A 23,162-nucleotide genomic window follows, 5' to 3' on the forward strand; every position below is an offset into this window, starting at 1 on the left:
AAATTGTACTTGTGCCCAGCTTCCAACATTCTGGTGTTAAACTACTAAATGTTTGAATCCAGTCACTCTGGCACTGTAATATAAACTGGGGTGTTTTTTGCACTTATTCTTGCACTACCTGGTTCGTAGACTCCACAATCAGTACCTGCCTGCCTGGGTTCTTTCTTTGTCCGGACCACCGGTGCATCTACAACAGCTATGTCTGTGATGGAGACCAGGACTGCATGGATGGCTCTGATGAGAAGGATTGCGGTAAGAAGAGCTGGACTGTCATATTACTGGCCTGCAGCTTAAAGTAGGGAAATTTACAAGAGAAATGTGCTACTCCAGAGAAATCTGCTACTTCATTTACAGTTATTCACAGTTTCTCAGGATCTCTTAAAACTTTTAGGGACTTTCTCTAAACATTTAATGCAGTCTTCACAAGTGAATCCCAGTTTCTCAGAATCTCTTAAAACTTTTTGGACCTTTGTCTAAACATTTAATTCAGTCTTCAGATCACAATTGCTACTATTTTTCAGAATAATAATGCTCCAAATAATACATTCTCCAGAGATGGTAAAGGTGTGAAATTCAATTTCATTTCTTGGGCATGAAAACAGAAAAAGGAACCAAGACAGTCTGTGATGTATCTTACTTTTTTACTTTGCTGTCTAGAATTCACCTGCAGCGCTTTTCAGTTCGCTTGCCTCAGTGGAGACCAGTGTGTGAGCCTGATGTACCAGTGTGATGGAGTCTATGATTGCAGGGACCACTCTGATGAGACCACCTGTCGTAAGTCAATTTCAACAGCCATATGCGTATCACAAGTCCATCTTTAGAGACCATGCTCTCAGGCTCAAAGCATGTTTCCTCCTCCAGAGTTTTTTGTGTTTCTTTTTCTACAAATAGTGTGAAATACTTGAAAGTATATAATGAAGTAAATTATACGATGGAGACCTTAAAGTTGTATTTGATTGTTTGATCAGAATCTGATCCTTGTGTTTGTTTTGGGTAGCAACCCGCGGGCCGGGTCTGTGCCACGATGATGAATTTCAGTGCCAGGTGGATGGGTTCTGCCTTCCGGGTGAGTGGGAATGTGATGGGCATCCGGATTGTGAGGACGGTTCTGATGAACACAATGGATGCCCGCCACGGACCTGTCAGGCTAACGACTTTCAATGCGCCAATGGGAACTGTATCTCCCAGAGCTGGGTGTGTGATGGAGACAATGACTGTCGGGACATGAGCGATGAAAGAAACTGCCCCACTCCTCCCTTCAGTTGTCCTGCAGGCCAATGGCTCTGTCCAAATGTTCAAGTGTGTATTAGTGAGTCCAAGGTGTGTGATGGCCAGAGAGACTGTCCGAATGGAGCAGATGAGTCACCCCTTTGCAGTGAGTACCATACAACCACATCAATACTCTGACTTACTTTGAGAAGATATTTAAGTCTAAATATGCAAACGTATTCATGTTATAAGCCTTGTACCGGAAATTTCTCAGTCTGAATCTATTTCTTTTTTTCTCACTTATTATTTTTCTTCTCTGTCTCTCTCTCTCTCTCTCTCTCTGGCTAACTGCAGATGGTGATGACTGCAGTGTGAATAATGGGGGCTGTAGTCATGGTTGCATTCAGGGGCCTTTTGGGGCCCAATGTACCTGTGAGCCAGGCTTCCAGCTTCTGAATGACTCAAAAACATGTGATGACATAGATGAATGTTTGATCCCAGGATTCTGTAGCCAGGAGTGTTTCAATGAGCGTGGCTCCTTCCGTTGCAATTGCCAGGATGGATACCAGCTAGAACCTGATGGTCGCACCTGTAAAGCCAGCTGTAAGGCTCTTCTGGAAAAATCTCTCCAGCTTTAATTTTTGGAAAATACAGAGTATATTCAAGTGATATAATTTTGCTTGTTTGATTTTCATGTTCTTGTACCACGGCATTTTACTATTGATCACTTCAAATCATTTCTGTTGGGTATTAATGCTTCCTCAGTCTTAGGTATGTGTCATCCTTATTGATATAAATCTTTTCCAGCTCCTTTTGAGGCCATGCTTCTGGTTGCCAGACGCAATGAAATTGTCTCCAACCGCATCAACCTCCGTCCTCCCTTGATTATTCCTTTGGTCAGCGGCTCCAGCATTGTGACAGTGGATTTTGACTATCAGACCAAGAGGATCTACTGGGCAGATTCCACAGAGAAAAAGATCTATAGTTCATTTCAGAACGGCACAGACAAACATGAGGTTTGGTTTTTCAAAATGCATAAAAAATCACTAAAATCTCAATCATATTGAGTTTTAAATTAATACTTAAACAGTGAACTTCTCCACAGCTCTTCTCCACAGGTTTAATGGTACCGGAAACTGTGGCAGTGGACTGGGTCGGTCGAAACCTTTACTGGATTGACTCTGTGATGCAGAACATTGAGGTGTCTACTCTTGATGGCCGCTTCCGCAAGGTTCTCCTCACTGAAAATGTCACCAGCCCTCGTGGACTCGCTCTGGATCCTCGGAACCAGTATGCTTTGAAAATATGTTTTACGAAACATGTTTTGTAAATTTGTAAATAATGTTAAATTTATCAAGATGACTGTTAGAGATTCTTCACTGTAAGAAGTCTTTCAGGCAAGTTTTAGAATTAGAATTTAGATTCAGAATTTTTTTATTTCTTTGACTTTTCCAGTACCAATCTGATGTTCTGGGCAGACTGGGGACAAAACCCTCGGATAGAACGGGCAGGCATGGATGGCTCGATAAGAAGAGCCATTGTGACTCAGAAGGTGTACTGGCCTAATGGGCTAGCCATTGACTACACTACCAGACGGATCTATTTTGCAGATGCCTACCTTAAGTACATTGATTACTGTGACTACGATGGCAATAACCGACATCAAGTCTTTGCAAGTGACCTGGTGAGAATCAAAGAAAGAGATAATAGAATAAACCAGCTTCACAAATGACAATTTAGCCTCAAAAAACATGGGAAAGAGGAGTTGCAGGTTAAATCCTATGGGTACATTCCATCTCAAATCACATAACATGACACTTACCATCTGAAGTTTTTGTCAATGATTTATAAGATCAGAGATAGAGAAGATGAGCATTCATGTGACATAACGTGTTTTAGAGATACAATTTGATTGAGAAAATGAAGCTCATTCTTTGCATCCAAAATGGATATTTTATGTACAAATCACATAATTTTCAGGAAAGGATCATCTCTAACACCTGATTTGTCTCACATTGCTATATGACAATGACTTAGGGCATTATAACATCCAAAACATTCATGGACCCCCAATGTTGCCAGCCCAGTATAAAGCCTATAACATGAGTTTTCTATGATTGCCAAATAGTATGAAGTGGTGGCTTGGAGTAGACTTGGTTCTATCTTTTTCAGGCATTGCAACACCCTCATGGGATGACCATCTTTGAAGATGACGTCTACTGGAGCGAACACTATTCCCACCAGGTCATGAGCACCAACAAATTTCATGGAGGAAATCTGACCATTGCGCTGTCTGGCATCTACCAGCCATTGGGCATCGTCTTGAGCCACCCTGTTAAACAGCCCCCAGGTCAGATTATGTGGCTAATGCACGCCATGGACACCTAAAGTTGGCAAACAATGTAAGTGAGTCTGTATTTTGGTCTGTTAACACTTTGTTTTCTTCTACTCAGCATGGAATCCTTGTGAGAACCATGAGTGCAGTCAACTTTGTCTGTTGTCAGTCAAAAGACCCAGATATCATGTCTGCGCTTGTCAGTCTGGCTGGAACCTCAACAGCGACGGCCGTACCTGCACGAAAGGTCAGATGCTCCACTTAGTGCATGAGGATTAAACTTAAGGCTTTATTTTTTTTTTAGTAATAATATATTCCTGTCCATGCTTTATTCTGCTCTAATATGGTTAGAAATGTCCTTTAATCTTTCTTTGTTTGTTGGCCACAGATGATACACCATTCCTGATGGTGGTCAGAGACACAGTGATTATGGGGATCCCTCTTGACCCCAATGACACCTCAGACAATGCCATGACTCCAGTGTCAGGCATCACTAAGGGCAAAGACATTGACTTTGATGACAAGGAGCAATTTGTCTACTGGGTGGAGGGCTCTGTGAGTTACCAAGTTACACACAGCACATTAACTACTAAGAGGCTAAAACTAGTGATATTACTTACTATATATTACTTAGGTTACAAATTTGCAAATAATTCACATCACACAGCAATGTTTTGTGTTTCTAAAATCTTAATTCTCCAAAGCAAATTACCATCTATTTCTTTTGTCAAACAGAGGTCCATTTTCAGAGTGAAAACAGATGGAACCAATCGTACTCAGTTTGCACCAACAGCTATCATTGGCTCACCTTCTGGTCTGGCTTTTGATTGGATAAGTCGTATCATGTACTATACCAATCCCGACAGTAAAGCTATAGAGGTAAAAAGAAAAAAAAACAAACAAACAAAAAAAAAATGTTATTTTGCCATGTATTGTCTATGCTAGGCCATAAAACTTGAATCAAATCTAACTTATTTAGTACTGTGGGAGATGGGTTATTTTATAAACAGTATGAGATTTTATGAATGTTAAGCTTTCTCTTCCCTGTAGGTTATCCGAGTTGATGGATTTCAGCATTACAGGAAGACAATCATCACGAACACAGGCAAACCTGAAGGAGCGGGACAGCCAATAGGGATAGCCCTTGATCCTGCCAGAGGGTACAGACTCACTGAGATCAGCCCTCTTCCAGCTGAAACATTAATTGTTGATTACTACACTTTCTTTGCTCAGACCAGAGCCTTATTATGGTTGTAACCTCTGTAACTATGTAATACTATAGGAAACTGTTCTGGACAGACAGAGGGACTGACAGTGGAGTTCCTGCAAAAGTGGCCAGTGCTGACATGGATGGCAGTAATCTTAAAAACCTCTACACTGAAAACCTTGGCCAAATTGAATATATCACTGCTGACATTGCAGAGAGCAAACTCTATTGGAGTGTTGGCAGCACAGGAAAGGTGAGAATTAACAGAAATAGAGGACCAGTAGAAAACAGAATGTGCTTTCACAATGCTAAGCTTGTCCTGCTCTACATTGCTCTTGTATTGTCCAAATGTACATTTTACATAAAGTAGAATCTCAGGTGGTGGAGTTCACCATTGTGTTTATAAGACTATGGGTCAAGTTCACGTCACTCACAGTATTTGTTCTTTAATTGGCAGATTGAGTGTGGCACTATGGATGGTGTGACTAGAATTACAATCGTGCATGGCCTGTCCCACCCCGTGGGCATCACTGTGTATCAGAACTACCTCTACTACACTGATCTGGACTATGAGGTCATTGAGAGAGTGGACAAAACCACAGGGGGCAACATGGTGGTGATGAGGAGTGGCCTGACTGATTTACATGCCCTCAAAGTGCATGCTAGAGACAGTGAGTTCTCCACTGAGAGTATTCAAACAAGGAAAATGATTTTGTTTGGGATACATTTTTGTAAAAAATTCATGTGGTTAAAGCATAGTCAAAGACAAAAATTTCCTCTTCACAAGTGATTGTGACACTCTTTCCATCTCTGCTGCCTCTCTCTAACAGACTCTGCAGGGACCACAAACGCTTGCAGCACAAACAACGGCGGGTGTCCTCACCTATGTTTACCTAAACCAGGTGGTCAGAAGACTTGTGCTTGCACCACAGGCTTTGTCCTATCACATGATGGTTCCCGCTGTGAGCAGTATGACTCGTTTGCTGTGGTGTCTGCTCAAAACCAAATTAGAGGATTCCATATCAATAGCTCTGACCACTCTGAGGCCATGGTACCAGTGGGAGGCAGTGAGTACACACGTCGTCCTGACTTTCATTTAATAATGCACTCATTGAGTTTTACACTAAAAATAATGTATATATATATATATATATATATATATATATATGTTAATTGTGAAGGAAAATAATTACAAGTGAACACTACATAACGTCACCACCATGATTTACGTTATAGTGTCCCACTCTATGATTGACAAGCTGGACCTACATGTTCCCTCTGGCTACCTGTACTGGGTCGATCAAAGCCCTTACCCATACTACAGAGGCATCTACAGGGCAAAGACAGATGGATCATTCTACACTGGCATTGTCACATCATCTGAAGTTGGCTCCAAAGGGATACAAGGCCTTGCTGTGGACTGGATTGCTGGTAAATCATACTACATTATCAAATCTTGGATATTTAGCCCCAGAAAACATAAAAAGCACAACTGTAATAATCTTACTTGTTGTTCATGCACATTTCATATATCTTACATTAAGTAATATTTCAAAATAAGGATTGTTTAAAAGAGGGCAGATATATTTCAAAATATCTTTGAAATTTTGGAATAATGGGACGCTGCCTTAGTCGTCTTCCGCTAAACTGAGAAAAAATTCCAAACGGACTGAGCGTGTTACAATGACACCTCAACAAACATAATATGAATGTCTAGTATTGACATTATCATAATTTTATTTGTTTGCTTAGTTAAAATTAAGAGAGTAAGTACACACGGAAAGGGAGCGCTGATTAATCATTCACTTACATCAAACACACAGACAAAAATATCATACAACTGCCTGTGCTCTAATATGTTACACCATTCTGTATCTCTCATTTCAGGAAACTTGTACTTCACAAATGCATATGAAACTCAGACCTACATTGAGGTGCTACGTCTGAACAACACTGACCGTCTTATCCTTCTCAAAAGTTCTGCGGACCAACCCCGTGACCTTGCGGTCAGTCCTAAGCTACGATACCTATTCTGGACTGACGCTGGTCAGACACCAAAGATTGAGCGTGCTCTGCTGGATGGAAGCAACCGCACTGTACTGGCGTCAGAGAGCCTGGCCTCACCACGTGGTCTCACAGTCGACTACACCAATGACGTTCTGTACTGGGTGGATGACAAGCTGGATATGATCTCCTGCATGCATGCAGATGGATCTGCGCGTCAAATTGTGCGCTTTGGAAGCCGTTACCCAGCTCCATATGGCATCTCCATATTGGGCAACTACATGCTGTGGGTTGACCAGAAGCTTGGGAAGCTCTTTCAGGCCAGCAAGCTTCCTGGGAATACTGACGCGGCTGAAGTGATCCGAGATGGTATTGACAACCTGATGGATGTTGTTATCTTTGACTCCCATGTACAACCCACCTCTGCCAACCAGGTGGCCTTCAACCCATGCCTTGAGGACAACGGACGATGCCAACAGCTCTGCTTTGCCATACCTGAACAGCAGCAGCCCAAATGTGGTTGTGCCCATGGATCCCTGCTAAGTAATGGTGTATCCTGTGGCTTTGGCCTTGATGAGTTTCTCATCTTCACTACTGAAAATACTGTAAGCAGTGTCAGGTTGGACCCAGAGGACCACAGCTCACCTTTCCCTACTTTCCATGTTGGGAGCACTGCGGTGGCTCTGGATTATGATTTCAAGGATAAGAGAGTGTTCTTCTGCCAGTATATGGGCATAGGGAGTAGCAGAATAGGCTATATAACCACAACCTCTGTCAGCAGCCCTCCTGTCATCATTGCAGACAGTAAGACCTAAGGCTTCTCTCCCACTTCAAATAGAATGAGTGTGCACTTATGATTATGGGATAGTAATGAGATTTCTCTCTCTCTCTCTCTCTCTCTCTCTCTCTCTGTCTCTTTCTTTCTCTCTGTGTTCCATCTTAGATCTGGATATACCTGAAGGCCTGGCCTATGATTGGGTTCATAAGCGTTTGTATTTCACAGACTTTTATAACCAGAGTGTGCAGGCCATCGGTATTGATGGCCAGAACCGCTCCTTCATTGCACATGCAGACCGCCCACTAGCCATTGTGGTAGACCCTTGTTATGGGTAAAAGACACTTTCTATTTCTTTTATTCTGCCCTAGAGTAGATGAGAATGTGTTTTCCCTTACAGTTGTTATTCTTAGTCTTATTTCCTTCACTGCTTGTGGACATTAACTGATTAACCGATTGTTGAAGAAACACAACCTCTGTCCACAATAGTCACTGATGTTCTTGTTGTTGTGAACTTCATCCTCATCTCCTCAACCTTCATCTAAGTACACACTTTGTTGGCAGGTACTTGTACTGGACAGACTGGGGAGGCCCTCCTAAGATTGAACGAGCCACACTGGGTGGAAACTTCCGGGTTCCTATCATAAGTAGTGGACTGTCTATGCCCAGTGGCCTCACCCTGGATTATGAAGAGAGAATGCTTTACTGGGCTGATGCTTTGATGTAAGTGTACAGACTTTGATATTATATACTGAAAATGTTGTTGATAATCATTATGGTTTGCTTCACAGTACGAGAATATATCATCAGTAAAAGTTCTAACAATACTCTCCCTCTCTCTGTATCGGCTGCAGGAACAGGATTGAGCGTTCATCTTTAACAGGGGAGAACAGACAGGTCATTGTCAGCAATACCCAGAACGTTTTTGCCATGACCATGTTCCAGCAAGACATATATTGGACTGACCAGAGCACTTATAGTCTGTATCGGGCCAACAAAGACGATGGTTCTGGAGTAACGATCATAGTGCAGAACTTGCAGGACAGACCTCATGACATTCATGTGTTCACGGGCAGCAAACAGGAGAGCTGCTCCAGCCCCTGCCAGTTGTTCAATGGTGGCTGCAGCCATATCTGTGTCCCAGGTCTGTTACTATGTGTCAGGGAACAGAGGTCAAACTCTGATTGCTGACTTTTGGTTCATACAAATAGTATTGCTTAATAATTTTGTCATGTAGCTTCCATTTGCGATATCTACACAAAAAATATGTGAACTGTGACTCCAGTTTAAAATTTTAAGGTAATCTGAAGAAAACACAAGTTGAGTAAAATCAAAAATGTGATTCAGAGGGTTATCTTCAAATTTTAAGATGGTGTCACCTTTCAGAAGTTAAATATGTAAACTGCCTTAAATGACCGACAATTCCTCTATACTTCAAGGTCTGTCTGCCTGCTAAAAAAACTGCACACAACTCACAGAAATTACTCATTCTCTCACATCTAAGGCCCCACAGGCCCAGAGTGTCAGTGTCCACAAGGGGATTGGTACCTGGCCAATAATGGGAAGGACTGTATTCGCGACGAGGGTCATCGATGCCAGCCAGAGCAGTTCACCTGTCTAGATGGGAGCTGTGTGTCCCCGCGCTGGAAATGTGATGGATACAATGATTGCCGTGATGGTTCTGATGAGCTGGAACGAGTGTGTGGTGAGTTGTGAAAAAGACCTCTTTCACAAGTTCATAAAACTGGTAGAGTTATTTTCCGACTGGATTATACTGACCAGTTTGACGGGACATATTAACCAGTCTTAATTCAGTTTGGTTCTCTGTTTGTTTTGTATGCTCTGTTATAGAGATCTCTGGAGCTGTTAAAACTGAAACTTTAAAAAATCACTTGCTGGCTTTACAATGCTTTGACATGACAGATGTTTTTCTGCTGCAGCCTTCCACACTTGCTCAGCCATGGACTTCACCTGCGACAATGGCCGCTGTGTCCCTCTCTTCTACGTGTGCGATTATACCAACGACTGTGGTGACAATAGCGATGAAAAGGGTTGCCAGTTCCCCACGTGTAATCCGACCACTGAGTTCACCTGCTCCAATGGACGCTGCATCAGTGCTGACTTTGTGTGTGACGGATTCAATGACTGCCGTGACAATGGCACCACAGATGAGATAAACTGCCGTGAGTGATGCAGAACTTATAGTTCATTTAACCTTTCTTATGGAAAATTCAATCATTGGAGACTAGCATTGTTTACTGAAGACTAAGACTAGTCATCTTGGATATAGCAGTAATTGTTGGTTGGATGAACGCTAATGACTCTGTGCTGTCTTTTTTCTCCTCAGCGGATAGAACATGCCCACCTGGTAATATCAAATGTGATACCACTAACATCTGCATATATCCTGACAACCTGTGTGACGGCTTTAACAACTGTGGAGACAACAGTGATGAAAACCCTCTCTTCTGTGGTAAGTCTAATTCCCCTTGAAAATATGCTTTTAAGATTTTCATACAGTTGAGGAGGAAAATCTCTCTCACTATTCCTCGACAGAGATCGTAGAGATTAAATGGGACCCCAGATTTGTAAAATAACTGGCCCGGATTTATGCCAAAGATTGCTCTAAAGATATTGTGAAATTTTAATCTAAAATGTTTCTTTGAGTTTGATTTTGATTGCTTTCGGCAGCGGGTCGAACATGTTCTGCAGACCAGTTCCGCTGTGACCAGGGGACATGCATTCCTCAGTTCTGGGTGTGTGATGGTGTGGTAGACTGTGTGGATGGCAGTGATGAACCTCTGACCTGCGGTGAGAAATCAACCTTTTTTCTTTTTATCAATCCCACCTTACAACCAACCTTTATATTTATCTATCCTGCCACAAAATGCAGAAAGAGACAGAGTGCCAGCACATTAGCACCAACATTTTCAATAATATAACACAATATAATATAATATGATATAATATAATATAATATAATATAATATAATATAATATAATATAATATAATATAATATAATATAATATTAATTAATTGCTAATAATAATTAACACACAACTCATCATCTAAAAACAAATAATTGTCATAATGTAGGCCCTTTGGTTGTTGTTTTTTTTCTTTTCTATTTGGTGTTATATCCTGACCTATCTTTTCTCCCTCTCTGTCTCTACAGAGGATCAGGTTCACACATGTCATCCTGATCAGTTCACCTGTACGAATGGCAACTGTATCCCTGCCACTCTAATCTGTGATGGCAACAACGACTGTGGGGACGATAGCGATGAAGCTGCAGAGTTACAGTGTGGTGAGGAAAAAACACAGTCATCTTTTGAGCATTTATCGTGATCTTAATAGACACAGTTTTATTTTGACTCTAGACTTTCCTTCCTGTCTGCACGTACTGATAGATGATTTATACCAAAAGCTATTTTCACATGGCCTCAGAGTCCCAGGCAGCAGATGTAAGCCGATGGGGAAAATGCCTCGTTGCTAAATTCAAATGAGCCCTTGAGAGACACCAAACCTTGAAAGGGGAGATCCATCATCATCTGGCTGAACCTGGGCGGTCAGGATATAGTTTTTGAGTAGTTAGTCTATTTAAGGGAGTAAGAGGCCAGAAAATCCCAAGAGAAATGAGTTTATTCCCATGACATGTAAGTGTAAATGCAGAAACTGTGAGAGTTAAGGTTTATCAGGGATACTTCAGCAGAGGTGATTTGTTTGCATGAAAGTTTAGGTGTGTGGTTTGTTTGCATTTTTCCATTTTTGTCTGTTTAACAAACTCTCAGATTTGAAGACATGCCACCCTAACGAGTTCACCTGTCCACCCCCCTGGGTACCTGGAAGGCCACGCTGCATTTCAAAGAGCTATGTGTGCGATGGGGAGATTGACTGTGCAAATGCTGCAGATGAACTTCAGAACTGCCCTAATCGCACCTGCCACATGAACGAGTTTGCCTGCGCCAATGGCTTGTGTATTCTGGTCCCCTTCCAGTATGTCCTGTACCCAGTCCAAAAACCTACTGCTGAATTAAAAGAGCTTTCTACTTATCAATATGTTTATGGTCCTACTGCATTCTTTCAAAACAGAGAGATTTGACTCCATTTTATTTGTATTTTGTATCTTCTTTAGTTGTGATCGTGTGAATGATTGCGGTGATGGCAGCGACGAGATTGGCTGTAACTACGATACTTGCGCCAGTCATGAGTTCACCTGCCAGAATGGAATGTGTATTCCGGCCATGTTTGTATGTGACGGCACAGCTGACTGTCGAGATGGTTCCGATGAACTTGACGGTTTGTGCAGGACTCCTGTTCCCACTTGTGCCCCCGGGGAGTTCATGTGTCAATCTGGAGAGTGCATAGACATCCACAAAGTTTGCAACCACCAGAGGGACTGCTCAGACAACAGTGATGAGAAGGGCTGTGGTAAGACAGGGAATTCTGTGTGGTTGGTTGATAGGTGCTGTTAATGAGTTACATCGTTTTGTGGAACTTTATTAGATAACAAGATTCATCCTCTCTAATCCATTCCTCTTGCGTTTTGTTCCTTCTCTTGCTCTCTCTCCTTTTCTCTCTCCATTTGCTTTTTTCCATTTTTTTTTTTATTTTCCCTTCTCGTCAACACCTCTCTAAATATTCTGACCTTTTTGGGTCACAGGGATTAATGAATGCCTCGACCCAGCAGTGAATCAGTGTGCTCAGAACTGCACAGACACCCTGACAGGCTACTATTGCTCATGTCGTGATGGTTACCGGCTGATGCCAGATGGAAAGGCATGCGAGGACGTGGACGAATGTCGAGAGATGCCGTTCGTGTGCAGTCAGATTTGCGAGAATGCAGTCGGCTCTTTCTACTGTAAATGCGCCCCAGGGTACATACGTGAGCCAGACGGCCGTACCTGTCGACAGAACAGTGGTATCGCTCCTTACCTGCTCTACACAAACCGCTACTACATTCGCAAACTCAACACAGATGGCTCATCAATGTCTGTGGTAATACAAGGACTCTCTAATGTGGTGGCACTGGACTTTGACTCTTATGAGCAGCATATATACTGGCTGGATTCACATGCTGGTCGCATAGAGAGGATGTCTTTGGATGGAACAGGACGAGAGGTCATAGTTGATCAGGATTTGGTTGGAGCAGAGGGCCTTGCCATTGACTGGGTGGGACGGTAAGCCAACAGGTTTTGAGATGACCGGGAGTGTAAGTTCCATTGGTATGTATTTTTCTTTATTCCATTTTCTCACTTCCTGTTGTGGGTTTTTTTTATTTGTTACTAACAGGAAAATGTACTGGTCAGAGAGTCTCCAAGGTGCAATTCATGTGTCTGAACTTGATGGCCGCTTCCGCAAGAAGCTTCTCAGTGGCTGTGTTGACACCAACTCCACTTATTGCTTCACCCTGCCCCGGGCCATTGCAGTCAACCCAAAATACGGGTAAATAAAGAGTCTTAAAGAATCCCTTTCATGAACAACATATATTTAAGGGCTTTTTTCACAAAATTGTACCCTCTAACTTCTAAACAACTCATATCCTCTGCTCTTTTCTCTTTGTCCCTCCACTCTTGTTCAGATGGTTATACTGGACAGACTGGGGGACCAGAGCATTCATTGGTCGGGCGGGCATGGATGGGTCCAACGCGTCAGCCATCATCACTACCAAACTCGAGTGGCCTAGTGCACTGACCATTGACTATACCACCAACAAGATCTTCTTTGCTGACTCTCACCTAGGCTTCCTAGAGTGAGTGTTTAGGGAAATCTACTCTATGTACTATTCATATTTTACTACATTTGTCATATCAAGGGACAATGTTGTACTGCTGTACAAATGGCAGGTGTAATGTGCACTACCAAAGTTGTGACTCCAGTCTTCCTTTTGCCATAGTTATGCTGACATGGATGGCCAGAACAGACACAGGGCTATAGCTGGAACTCTGCCACATCCCTATGCTGTAACCTTGTTTGAAGACTTCGTATTCTGGACTGACTGGAACACGCACACTGTTGAACGGGCCCACAAATATACAGGCGCCAATCGCATCGTCATGGGCAACAACACACACCGTCCTTACGACATCCACGTGTACCACCCGTACAGGCAGCCACGCAGTACGAGAGATTTTTCACCATTTACAGAGCTATCTTCCCACAAATAAATATGCCAGTATATTTCGGGGACTCTGCCATTTAATAGTAGTTGATTCACTTCTTCATATAAAGCTTCATTTAAGTTTCATTATATGCATACGCGACAGATTAACACATGTGAATGTGCTTTCTACTTGCTTTCTATTTGAATATTGTTTGTACTGTTTAATATGTGCAGTGTAAGACTTGAAAATATGTATGCTTTTGTAGGTGAGAACCCCTGCACAACACACCATCTAACCTGCAGTCACCTGTGTCTTATCGGACCGGGTGGCACCAGTGCCAGCTGTGAATGTCCTGATCACTTCATTGCAATTTCTTTGGGATTTACAATCCAGTGTGTCGCTGATTGTTCCAGCACGCAGTTCCGTTGTGGGGACAATGAGAAGTGAGTCAGCACGTCCTTCGGTTTTTATTATGATGCTACAGTCTTATTAATATTTCTGTAACCTTATCACTGATCTCGTGGAGTGAGACGTGTAATTGTCTGAATTATAGGAACATTTTCTGATGTTATTGGTCACATTTGTTGACGTGCTGGTAAATCATTTAATGTGTTTAATACTATCTACACCTAAGTTTGTCATATTTATTTTACCTCTTCTCTTCTCTTCTCTTCTCTTCTCTTCTCTTCTCTTCTCTTCTCTTCTCTTCTCTTCTCTTCTCTTCTCTTCTCTTCTCTTCTCCAGGTGTATTCCTATTTGGTGGAAGTGTGATGGTCAGTCAGACTGTGGGGATGGTTCTGATGAGCCTCAGACATGCCCACCACGGGTCTGCCCAGTTGGTCAATTTCAGTGCCAGGATGGTAACTGCACCCACTCAAACCAAGTGTGCGATGCCACTCCTAACTGTCCCGATGGCTCTGATGAGGATGAGGCACTTTGCAGTATGCATTCACTTTCTAAGGCCTTTACTTTTATCATGTCTATAGCAGTCATATTTTAACATATCAACGTTTAAGTATTTTTCCTCAAAAGCATGCTTTCATATTTAAACATATTTGAATGTAAATGTCTCCTAGGTGACCATCGTTGTCAAGAGAACCAGTTCCAGTGTAAGAATAAACAATGCATTCCCAGTTCCTGGCATTGTGATGGTTTCTCTGACTGTACTGATGGTAGTGATGAGGGACCGGAGAGCTGTGACCAAAAGACATGTCGGCCGGGACAATTCCAGTGCAATAATGGACACTGCATTTCACAGGACTATGTGTGCGATGCCCAGAATGACTGTGGAGACAATTCAGATGAACCTTATGAACAATGCAGTGAGTGTTCTGTTGTTTAGGGTCAGGGCCACGAGAGAAAATCTCCCAATGTCGGTCAAACATTACCACCCTCTTTCATCCCACCCCTCTCTCTCTCTCTCTCTCTCTCTCTCTCTCCTTCTCTCTGCAGTCGGTCCTGGTCATAAGTGTGATGAGCACACTGAGTTCGCCTGTGAGACAAACTATCGCTGCATTCCTCAGTGGGCAGTGTGTGATGGCTCTAATGATTGTATCGACAACAGTGATGAGAAGGACTGTGGTGAGTTCCCCCCACCAAACACATAGATCAGACCTCTGGTATATATGAGCACCTGAAAACTTAAACTTAAAGCTTTTACCTTTTGACTCTTCCAGATGCACTGACCTGTGACCCACTGGGAGATTTCCGCTGTGATAACCATCGTTGCATTCCCGTGCGCTGGCAATGCGATGGGAATAACGACTGCGGGGACGGATCTGATGAGAGAGACTGTGGTGAGCAATCTCATCAAGGGGCCCTGTAGAACTGTCTGGAATTTCACTTCACAGTACTTCTCCAGATGATGTTAGTGGAGACTATCACTGATACCTTGTATATATGTGTTCGTGTGCTCTAGAACCCAGACCTTGCACTGAGAGTGAATATCGCTGTGACAACCAGCAGTGTATTCCTGGTTCTTGGGTCTGTGACCATAACAACGACTGTGGAGACAATTCAGATGAAAGGGACTGCGGTAAATATGAGCCCATCTTCATCCATAATTAGAAAATTATGCAGTAATGTGTGACTTATAATTGAATTGTAATCGGAGAGTGATGGTAGCACACAATCAGACATTTTCATTGTGATCCCAGAGTTTTGAGGGTATAAAAGATTTCGTGATTTATTTATGAATATATCTTTCAGAACTGCTGACATGTCGTCCGGGTACATTCCGCTGTGCGTCTGGACACTGCATCCCCGCTTCCCAGAGGTGTGATGGGCATGCAGACTGTCTGGATTTCTCCGACGAAACCACTTGCCGTGAGTGCTCATACAGCTCATACAGAATTACTGAGCAACAATAAGTTCATCTAAACTAAACCTCGCTCCAAACGATTCCTCACCTTTTAGATGACTTCACACATTTCATATTACCCCTCTCATTCCAAATTTCTCTTTTTCAAAATTGTGACACACAGTCAGGTTACCCTTAATTCCTCTCGCTCTTTATATCTGTGGCAGTTACGAGGCTGCTGTTGTCTAGCAGTCGTGATCTGTTTGTGTTACTCAGCTGTACTTACACCCTGTTTTTTGCATGACTGTATGCATTGTTATTTAGGTTTTTGTTATTTAGAGGTGGCTCAAGCAAAATGTTTTTACGGTTTAAGCAAGGATTACCAATGACGCCGTCTTCCTCTCCTGTTGGTATAATTAGCAACACGCTACCCTGGGGGGCGGTGGTGTCCTTCTCACCAGTTCCAGTGTAAGAACACCCTGTGTGTGAACCAGTACTTTGTGTGTGATGGTTTCAACGACTGCGGGGACAATTCGGACGAGGATCTCAGCCTCTGCTGTATGAAACCGCCTCTACAATCTGGTCTTCTGACCTGCAATTCACATGAAAAAAAAAAACACATCTCAACAAAAAAAACCCCATAACTTTATGTGAAAGTCTGCATGGGAGATATATAGAAACTCATCTCAAAAACACACATTATGTTAAATGTATGTGTGTTTTTCTTTTTTTTGTTGTTGTTGTTGTTTAGGGAATGTCACTTGTGAAATGCCGGATAAATTCCGCTGTGACAACGGCTACTGCATTTACTCTGGCCTTATGTGTAATCAGAAGGATGACTGTGGAGATGGGACGGATGAAAAGGAAGATGTCTGTAAGGAGTACATGCCTCTCTCAACACACAGCAGTGCATTACCTCACTGAACCTTCCTTTATTTACATACACTAGTGTACTCATCCCCTCACAACCATTACGTTGTGCTGACATACGATTAATTACCAGAGCAGTTCACGTATGCGTAACTTGACTATTAAGAGAAGGACAGTGCTGTTATTATCTCTTCTATCACAGGTTTATACAATTGGAGAGGCTTAAAGAATTGTAAAGGCATAACAATATGTCAGTTTGTGGTATGAGATGGTTGTATAAATCATTAAATGCGTAAATGAGTGAGATGGCATGTGTTTTGTTTGTAGGTCGAGAGCCAACTCGTGCCCCTTGTACCCTTGAAGAGTTTAAATGTACCAATGGCAACTGTGTGGCTTTACCCTATGTCTGTGACCACAATGACAACTGTGGTGACCTCTCTGATGAGCTTGGCTGCTGTGAGTGCTTTGGATATCTATACCGTATTTTACCCATGAAGCAAATGTTATGCAGTGGATACCGTAAACTGGATACAATTAATGTAGCAAGTGTTTAATTTTCGCAAATATGTACATAGGTCTTCGTTCATTGAAATCAGATAATTGCTTATTGTTTATGTTTTCCTCATTCATAGACCTGAAAATGACAGTGAATTAAAGAAACCTGACCTTAAAGTATAGTAATTTGATTTAAAATGATATCACAATCTGAAATCACATTTCAGATTTTGGCCATGACCGGACGTGCGATGAGAAACTGTGCCAACATGAATGCACAAATCTTAATGGAACTGGCTTCATTTGCTCCTGTAAACCAGGCTACAGTGTGGACCCAGACAACACCTTCGACTGCAACGGTATACGCACACACACACACACACACACACACACACACACACACACACACACACGCACACACATAAAGGATGCATTATCACGAAACTTTCTGACACTTGTTTGTTTGTACATGTTTGCAAATTTGAAAGCAATTTTCCCCCATGGGTGTGAGTATTACAGGCAGACCAACAAAGTGATGAGCTAATTCTGAAAGCATTTTCTCCTGATCCTCTCACAGATATAAATGAATGTGCGATACATGGTACATGCCCTCAGGCCTGTAAGAACGAAAAAGGCGGGTATGAGTGTGAGTGTGCTCCAGGGTACCGGAAGGTGGGCACGGGGAACGCATGCGAGGCTGAAGGTGAGGCCTGAGATGACAGGAGGGCATCAGTGCGCTGATGGGAAATAACAGCTTATACAGTCAGATGAAGCCAAGTAGATAAATACACGGTAGCATAAACAGTGAAAACTGTAGCCGTTCACCATGTGTGTTTTCGTGTTTGTGACAACCAGGGCAGGGGTGTGTGTGCGTGAGCATGTTCCACTTTTGCTTCTCTTCCTGTCTCAGGTGCTGCACCTTTGATTTTGCTGCCCGAGAACGTCCGCATTCGCAGATTTAACCTGCAGACTGAGGAATACCATGACTTCCTTCAGGAACACGAACGCATTGTGGCGCTTGACTATGACTGGGATCACAACAACACTGGACTCAGTAAGATGTGTTAGCTTCCTTCAAGGCAAAGTCATAGATATGTATATATTGGTTCACGTTCCGGAATTTGAGCTGCATCTTTAACATAGTGTTGACAGTAATACTCTGTGCAATCACATCATAATGTCATATTCTTTTACAACAGAATATTACACTAGTTTTACACAAGTACAAACTGATTAACTTTTGGACACAGTTAGACTTGTTCATTTTATCTCTCCCACTGCTTTATAGTATACGAAAGCCGGAATGTTCTAAACACTTTTTAATGATCTTTCTGTGCCATAGGTGTGGTTTATTTCACTGTGGAGGGGAAGGATTCATCGCCAGGGGGTATAAAGAGAGCTTATCTGCCCACAGTCGATGATCACAGTAATAATATAGCTGCTGCAGTTGATCTGGACATCAAATATTTAACCAAGCCCAATGGTATAGCAGTGGACTGGGTTGGCAGGTGAGAGAGAGGAGTTCTTTTGTGATATCAGTCTCTTTCTGTCATCATAGACTGCTACAAATTTCAGAGTTCTGTTGGTACAGTAGTCATAATATACTTGTGTTTTAAAAGGTTCATGGAACATTTTCTTCTTCAGGTTTACATTTTAATTCATGATTTTACTACATAAAATGACAAAAAATGTCATCGATTTTACTACATAAAATGACAGAAAATTATACAATTATGTTTAAAAAGCTATATTTCGTCATGCTTTTCAGCTGAAATGAGTAATGGTCCTTGTTTGTTTGTTTGTTTGTTTTTGTGCATGTAGGAATTTGTATTGGGTAGACTCAAAGCTCAGACGCCTAGAGGTGGCCATGCTGGATGGGCGCTACAGGAAGCATCTGGTTAAGACAGACCTTGGGGAACCCAATGCAGTAGCAGTCAACCCCCGACTTGGGTGAGATTTGATGACATAACACTTCCCTTCACGAAGACTGTATTGTTGCTTGCCTGGAATGAGAAAATATGCTAATTTCACCATGTGAAATCCCTAAGTAACTGTTTTTAAAAGTCTGCATGTCTACTGTATCCTCCCTGTACCAACTTCATACCATCAGTTCATTTGTCTACAATTACTTATTTGAAATTTAAATCTGCAACTCATAAGTTACTAGCTCTTCTTTTTGGTTCTTTGGTCTGGTTCAGGATGCTGTACTGGACTGACTGTGGATCTACACCACGGATAGAGGCCTCGCAGATGGATGGTCAGGGGAGGAAAGTTCTGGTGGAAACCGGTTTGGGTTGGCCCACAGGCCTGTCCATTGACTTTACCAACAACGACCGCATTTACTGGTCTGATGCCAAGGAGAGTCACATTGAGTCTGTGCTTCCAACTGGAGAGGATAGACGGATAGCAGTTTTCATAGGTGAGCGCACTGGATGAGATCCTGTCCATTGGCTCTGTGTTTCGGCCAAAATGCTTTGCTAAGTAACAGTAATAGCTGTCCCAACAAATGCTATGAATAAAGAAATGTCTGAATAAGATCCTCCCATCTCTCTTTCTTTCTGTCGTTCTTTCTTTGTTTTCTCTCACCTCTCTGTTTGTCTCTGTCTTTTGCTCCGCTCTCCCTCAGATGTGAGGAACCCCCTTAGTGTGAATGTGTTTGAGGACCATGTGTATTGGAGCACACAGGAGACAGGAGAGGTGTTTAAACAGGATAAATTTGGCAAAGCGGCCAAGACTAAGCTGCTGACAGCTGGACCCTGGCTCACGCAAATCAACATCTACCAACAGCAGAAATATAATTCCATAAACAGTGAGTCAAACCACGTGACACTGCATGGAATCATCCTGAACCGAACAGAAATGTAACCCCATTAACTATCTGAGAAGGCTGCTCTTCCTGGTTTATTCTCAGAATGATAGATATACAGTTTAGCAGAACAGTGCTTCCCTCAGAAAAGAAATCCAGTTTAATCCAGTTATGTCTACATTGATATTTCTGCCATTTTTTTGCCCACAGTGAAAAATCCATGTAAGGGCACATGTAGTCACCTCTGCCTGCTGCGGCCCGGAGGCTATACTTGCGCTTGCCCTGAAGGCACCAACTTCTTACCTGGAAGTAGCACTGAATGTGATGCAGGTACACTCTCTGCTTTATGGAGTTTACAGATCGCTTATTTCTTCATCCGTGCAAAACAGTCTAGAACATTTTCCCGCACCATTTGCCTCATCGAAATCCTGTGGTCAAGGTCAGAAGCAATCCTCATTCGTTTGATGAGGACACAAGAAATGAATGAAGTTTCTCTATCCTGTTGTAATGATGAGTCAGTTAGTGTAGTGCATGGTTCATGTTTTAGCCTGGAAACTGGTCATCATCAGATATCCTTTCACACCCTGAGCAATGTGTCACCAGCTTATGGTATGTCCTCTTAATCTGCTCAGGTTTTGAGCCCCCTGCCACCATGCCTCCTCCATGTCAGTGTCAGAATGGAGGAACCTGCTACTTTGATGACAACAAAGCCCTCTGCAAGTATGTCGACTATCATGGAAAACGCTCTTTTTCATTATTTTAACTGCAGCTGAACATTTCTATAACTATACTATGTATATATGTATTTGTGCATATTTGTATGTATGTTTGCATTTATCAGTGGTTGGATGAATGGATGAAATATAAAACTGATTGTCATTTTTTAATTTCCAGGTGTACCCCAGACTGGCAGGGTGATTTCTGCCAAACTAGCATTTATAATACAGTAGCCACCTCAGGTAAACACTGATCCTCTTACTATTCATCTGTTTTTTGGTGTCCTTATCGCACTGAAACTGCTCATAAAATACAATAGCTTGAAAAGAAATCGCCGCTCATGAAGATGGCCCCCTGATCTTCCCACTCACGTATCCACTCCTCTCTTCTTCCCGTTCAGTTGGCTTGGCCATCGGCATTACAGCACTCATTATTATTTTGCTCGGAGCCTTGGTCTACACGGTAAAGAGAAAACCTAAAATCATGGAAACATTTCAGAACATGAGTATTCCCCATTTCAGGTGAGATGGAAGGGATTTAGGGTGCCTCACATGTGGCCAAACCTGTTGTTATTGTACACATGAGACTGACAGATTCTCTGGTGTCCTGTCTGTCACAAACAGAAGTGCCACCCCACCCCCTGCTGACAGCACAGGACAAGCCAGAATAGAGGCTACAGACCACAGCATCACCAACACAGTGGTTTGTCTTTTCTTGAGTTTTAAACATTTATTCATAATGTTATTTTTACAATAATCACTAAGCTGTAGCCTTTTAATTTTGTCACAGACTCAAACCATAACGCCAGTGTTGTCTTGCTTACAGGGAGTATAGTAATAATGTTAAACAGACAAAATAAAGAAATTGTCACTGAAATGTGAAATTTTTTTAACAGCGCTGAGTGCATGGCTGTTTATAAATGTAATTATGAACATCTCAGCTTTTGGTTCTCTTACCTCGTTGGTCTGCTTCAGAACCCTTCCACAGCAGTGGAGCTGGAGGGAGCAGGCGAGAACTTTGAGAACCCAGCCTATACAGCAGAGGCTGGCGGACAGGACTATACTCCCCGCAGCGTAGCAACTGCCGTCCCTGCCTTCAGAGGCGCTGCAAAAGTATGTGTGTTGCTGCCCTCTATGGCCAAACCTGTTTATAGGTTTACTCCTAGTGTTTGGCTGGTGCAGTTTGAGAGCACTGTCATTTAGACTGGTAACATACAACTGACTACAGAAGAGTATAATGTCTAATAAGCTATTTCTTTCTAGACCTTAAAACTTTTATTTTTTATCATGGGGAAAAAAAACCCCTCATGATTAGCTGTTCTGTTTGTTTATATTCTGAATTCAGATTTTGTGATGAGAATTTTCTGATTTGTAGGAGAATATTGAGAATCCCGTCTATGCTGCTGATATCTCTATGGTGCCTAAATCCAATGGTGCTGCTGTATCAGTTAAACCAACATTTGACAAGGTTAGTCTTTGTTTCAGTGTGCTTCTGTGTGTATGTATTCCTTATCTCCACCTGTATCTGTACATCTGCATCAAAATCACTAATACAGCGTGCCTCTTTAATTTACATTTATTATAGGGAGCTTTTGAAAATCCTGCATACAACACAGAGGATGACCAAACACCAGAGGGTTCAGACAGCGAGGCCAATGAAACGGAACAAGTGGAGGTATCCATACACTCATTCCCCTTTGGTGTGCTTCTGCATAAGCCCCTATTCTTCCAGATCAAATACACCCACGCACAGGAGTTCCTCCTCACTGCTCAAGAAAGGAGAGAGGAAGAGAAACTGTGAGAGAGGGAGTGGACAGAAAGAAAGAGAGAGAGAGAGAGAGAGAGAGAGAGAGAGAGAGAGAGAGATGGATGCAGGGGAGATTAAATACTAACTGGATTCAGTATATTCATTATATTCAATCTATTTTCAATAATAGGTTGAGCAGTTACAGAGAATATGCTTACCTTTTAAAGACCCTCAAAACATATATCAATATATTTATGTAGAAGCAGCATTACAACCGGGATAGTATTCTGTGCTTATTAAAAATATACTTACATGTTTATCTAGTAAAACCCATTCTTGATGAGGACATTCTGCTTGGAATCTCAGATTCCTAAATAAGATTGTATGCCAAACAGCATTACCCTCTGATGTGAGCATGTGACATAAAATTCTCCATCCTCTATTTAATCAGGTGGATGTCTCTCAGGAAGAAGTGGACACAGCAGATACATTCTCAAACCCAGTATATGCGGTGAGCTAAATATAATGGTGTTATGAATTTACTCAGTCATCAAAGTGAGTGTTGAGAGACAACTGTAGTGCTGTAGAGCACAA

At 42.3% G+C, this 23,162-nt stretch overlaps 1 protein-coding gene across 1 annotated transcript in view; it reads left to right on the forward strand.

Moving 5' to 3' along the window:
- Positions 1 to 23,162, forward strand: part of lrp2b (low density lipoprotein receptor-related protein 2b) — a 37,681-nt gene that overhangs the window by 11,489 nt on the left and 3,030 nt on the right. Inside the window, exons 23-79 of the mRNA XM_030775076.1 lie at positions 130 to 252; positions 658 to 774; positions 998 to 1,375; positions 1,564 to 1,812; positions 2,017 to 2,225; positions 2,315 to 2,499; positions 2,665 to 2,893; positions 3,382 to 3,559; positions 3,663 to 3,791; positions 3,933 to 4,099; positions 4,280 to 4,423; positions 4,595 to 4,704; positions 4,827 to 5,004; positions 5,209 to 5,422; positions 5,582 to 5,818; positions 5,988 to 6,182; positions 6,639 to 7,559; positions 7,699 to 7,864; positions 8,095 to 8,253; positions 8,385 to 8,674; positions 9,035 to 9,235; positions 9,471 to 9,713; positions 9,878 to 10,003; positions 10,222 to 10,341; positions 10,707 to 10,838; positions 11,323 to 11,527; positions 11,667 to 11,962; positions 12,195 to 12,711; positions 12,824 to 12,976; positions 13,113 to 13,283; positions 13,428 to 13,651; positions 13,901 to 14,078; positions 14,380 to 14,576; positions 14,712 to 14,957; positions 15,088 to 15,216; positions 15,312 to 15,431; positions 15,554 to 15,670; positions 15,844 to 15,960; positions 16,355 to 16,492; positions 16,686 to 16,808; positions 17,132 to 17,260; positions 17,527 to 17,658; positions 17,877 to 18,002; positions 18,210 to 18,353; positions 18,642 to 18,807; positions 19,121 to 19,249; positions 19,498 to 19,718; positions 19,926 to 20,108; positions 20,316 to 20,435; positions 20,738 to 20,825; positions 21,000 to 21,064; positions 21,223 to 21,343; positions 21,446 to 21,524; positions 21,797 to 21,934; positions 22,197 to 22,289; positions 22,407 to 22,496; positions 23,020 to 23,079. Coding sequence (XP_030630936.1) covers positions 130 to 252; positions 658 to 774; positions 998 to 1,375; positions 1,564 to 1,812; positions 2,017 to 2,225; positions 2,315 to 2,499; positions 2,665 to 2,893; positions 3,382 to 3,559; positions 3,663 to 3,791; positions 3,933 to 4,099; positions 4,280 to 4,423; positions 4,595 to 4,704; positions 4,827 to 5,004; positions 5,209 to 5,422; positions 5,582 to 5,818; positions 5,988 to 6,182; positions 6,639 to 7,559; positions 7,699 to 7,864; positions 8,095 to 8,253; positions 8,385 to 8,674; positions 9,035 to 9,235; positions 9,471 to 9,713; positions 9,878 to 10,003; positions 10,222 to 10,341; positions 10,707 to 10,838; positions 11,323 to 11,527; positions 11,667 to 11,962; positions 12,195 to 12,711; positions 12,824 to 12,976; positions 13,113 to 13,283; positions 13,428 to 13,651; positions 13,901 to 14,078; positions 14,380 to 14,576; positions 14,712 to 14,957; positions 15,088 to 15,216; positions 15,312 to 15,431; positions 15,554 to 15,670; positions 15,844 to 15,960; positions 16,355 to 16,492; positions 16,686 to 16,808; positions 17,132 to 17,260; positions 17,527 to 17,658; positions 17,877 to 18,002; positions 18,210 to 18,353; positions 18,642 to 18,807; positions 19,121 to 19,249; positions 19,498 to 19,718; positions 19,926 to 20,108; positions 20,316 to 20,435; positions 20,738 to 20,825; positions 21,000 to 21,064; positions 21,223 to 21,343; positions 21,446 to 21,524; positions 21,797 to 21,934; positions 22,197 to 22,289; positions 22,407 to 22,496; positions 23,020 to 23,079 — 10,415 coding nt within the window. The remainder of the gene's footprint in view (positions 1 to 129; positions 253 to 657; positions 775 to 997; positions 1,376 to 1,563; positions 1,813 to 2,016; positions 2,226 to 2,314; positions 2,500 to 2,664; positions 2,894 to 3,381; positions 3,560 to 3,662; positions 3,792 to 3,932; positions 4,100 to 4,279; positions 4,424 to 4,594; positions 4,705 to 4,826; positions 5,005 to 5,208; positions 5,423 to 5,581; positions 5,819 to 5,987; positions 6,183 to 6,638; positions 7,560 to 7,698; positions 7,865 to 8,094; positions 8,254 to 8,384; positions 8,675 to 9,034; positions 9,236 to 9,470; positions 9,714 to 9,877; positions 10,004 to 10,221; positions 10,342 to 10,706; positions 10,839 to 11,322; positions 11,528 to 11,666; positions 11,963 to 12,194; positions 12,712 to 12,823; positions 12,977 to 13,112; positions 13,284 to 13,427; positions 13,652 to 13,900; positions 14,079 to 14,379; positions 14,577 to 14,711; positions 14,958 to 15,087; positions 15,217 to 15,311; positions 15,432 to 15,553; positions 15,671 to 15,843; positions 15,961 to 16,354; positions 16,493 to 16,685; positions 16,809 to 17,131; positions 17,261 to 17,526; positions 17,659 to 17,876; positions 18,003 to 18,209; positions 18,354 to 18,641; positions 18,808 to 19,120; positions 19,250 to 19,497; positions 19,719 to 19,925; positions 20,109 to 20,315; positions 20,436 to 20,737; positions 20,826 to 20,999; positions 21,065 to 21,222; positions 21,344 to 21,445; positions 21,525 to 21,796; positions 21,935 to 22,196; positions 22,290 to 22,406; positions 22,497 to 23,019; positions 23,080 to 23,162) is intronic.

This window comes from Chanos chanos, chromosome 5 (assembly GCF_902362185.1).
Source record: "Chanos chanos chromosome 5, fChaCha1.1, whole genome shotgun sequence".
In the NCBI taxonomy this organism is placed as follows: Eukaryota; Metazoa; Chordata; class Actinopteri; order Gonorynchiformes; family Chanidae; genus Chanos; species Chanos chanos.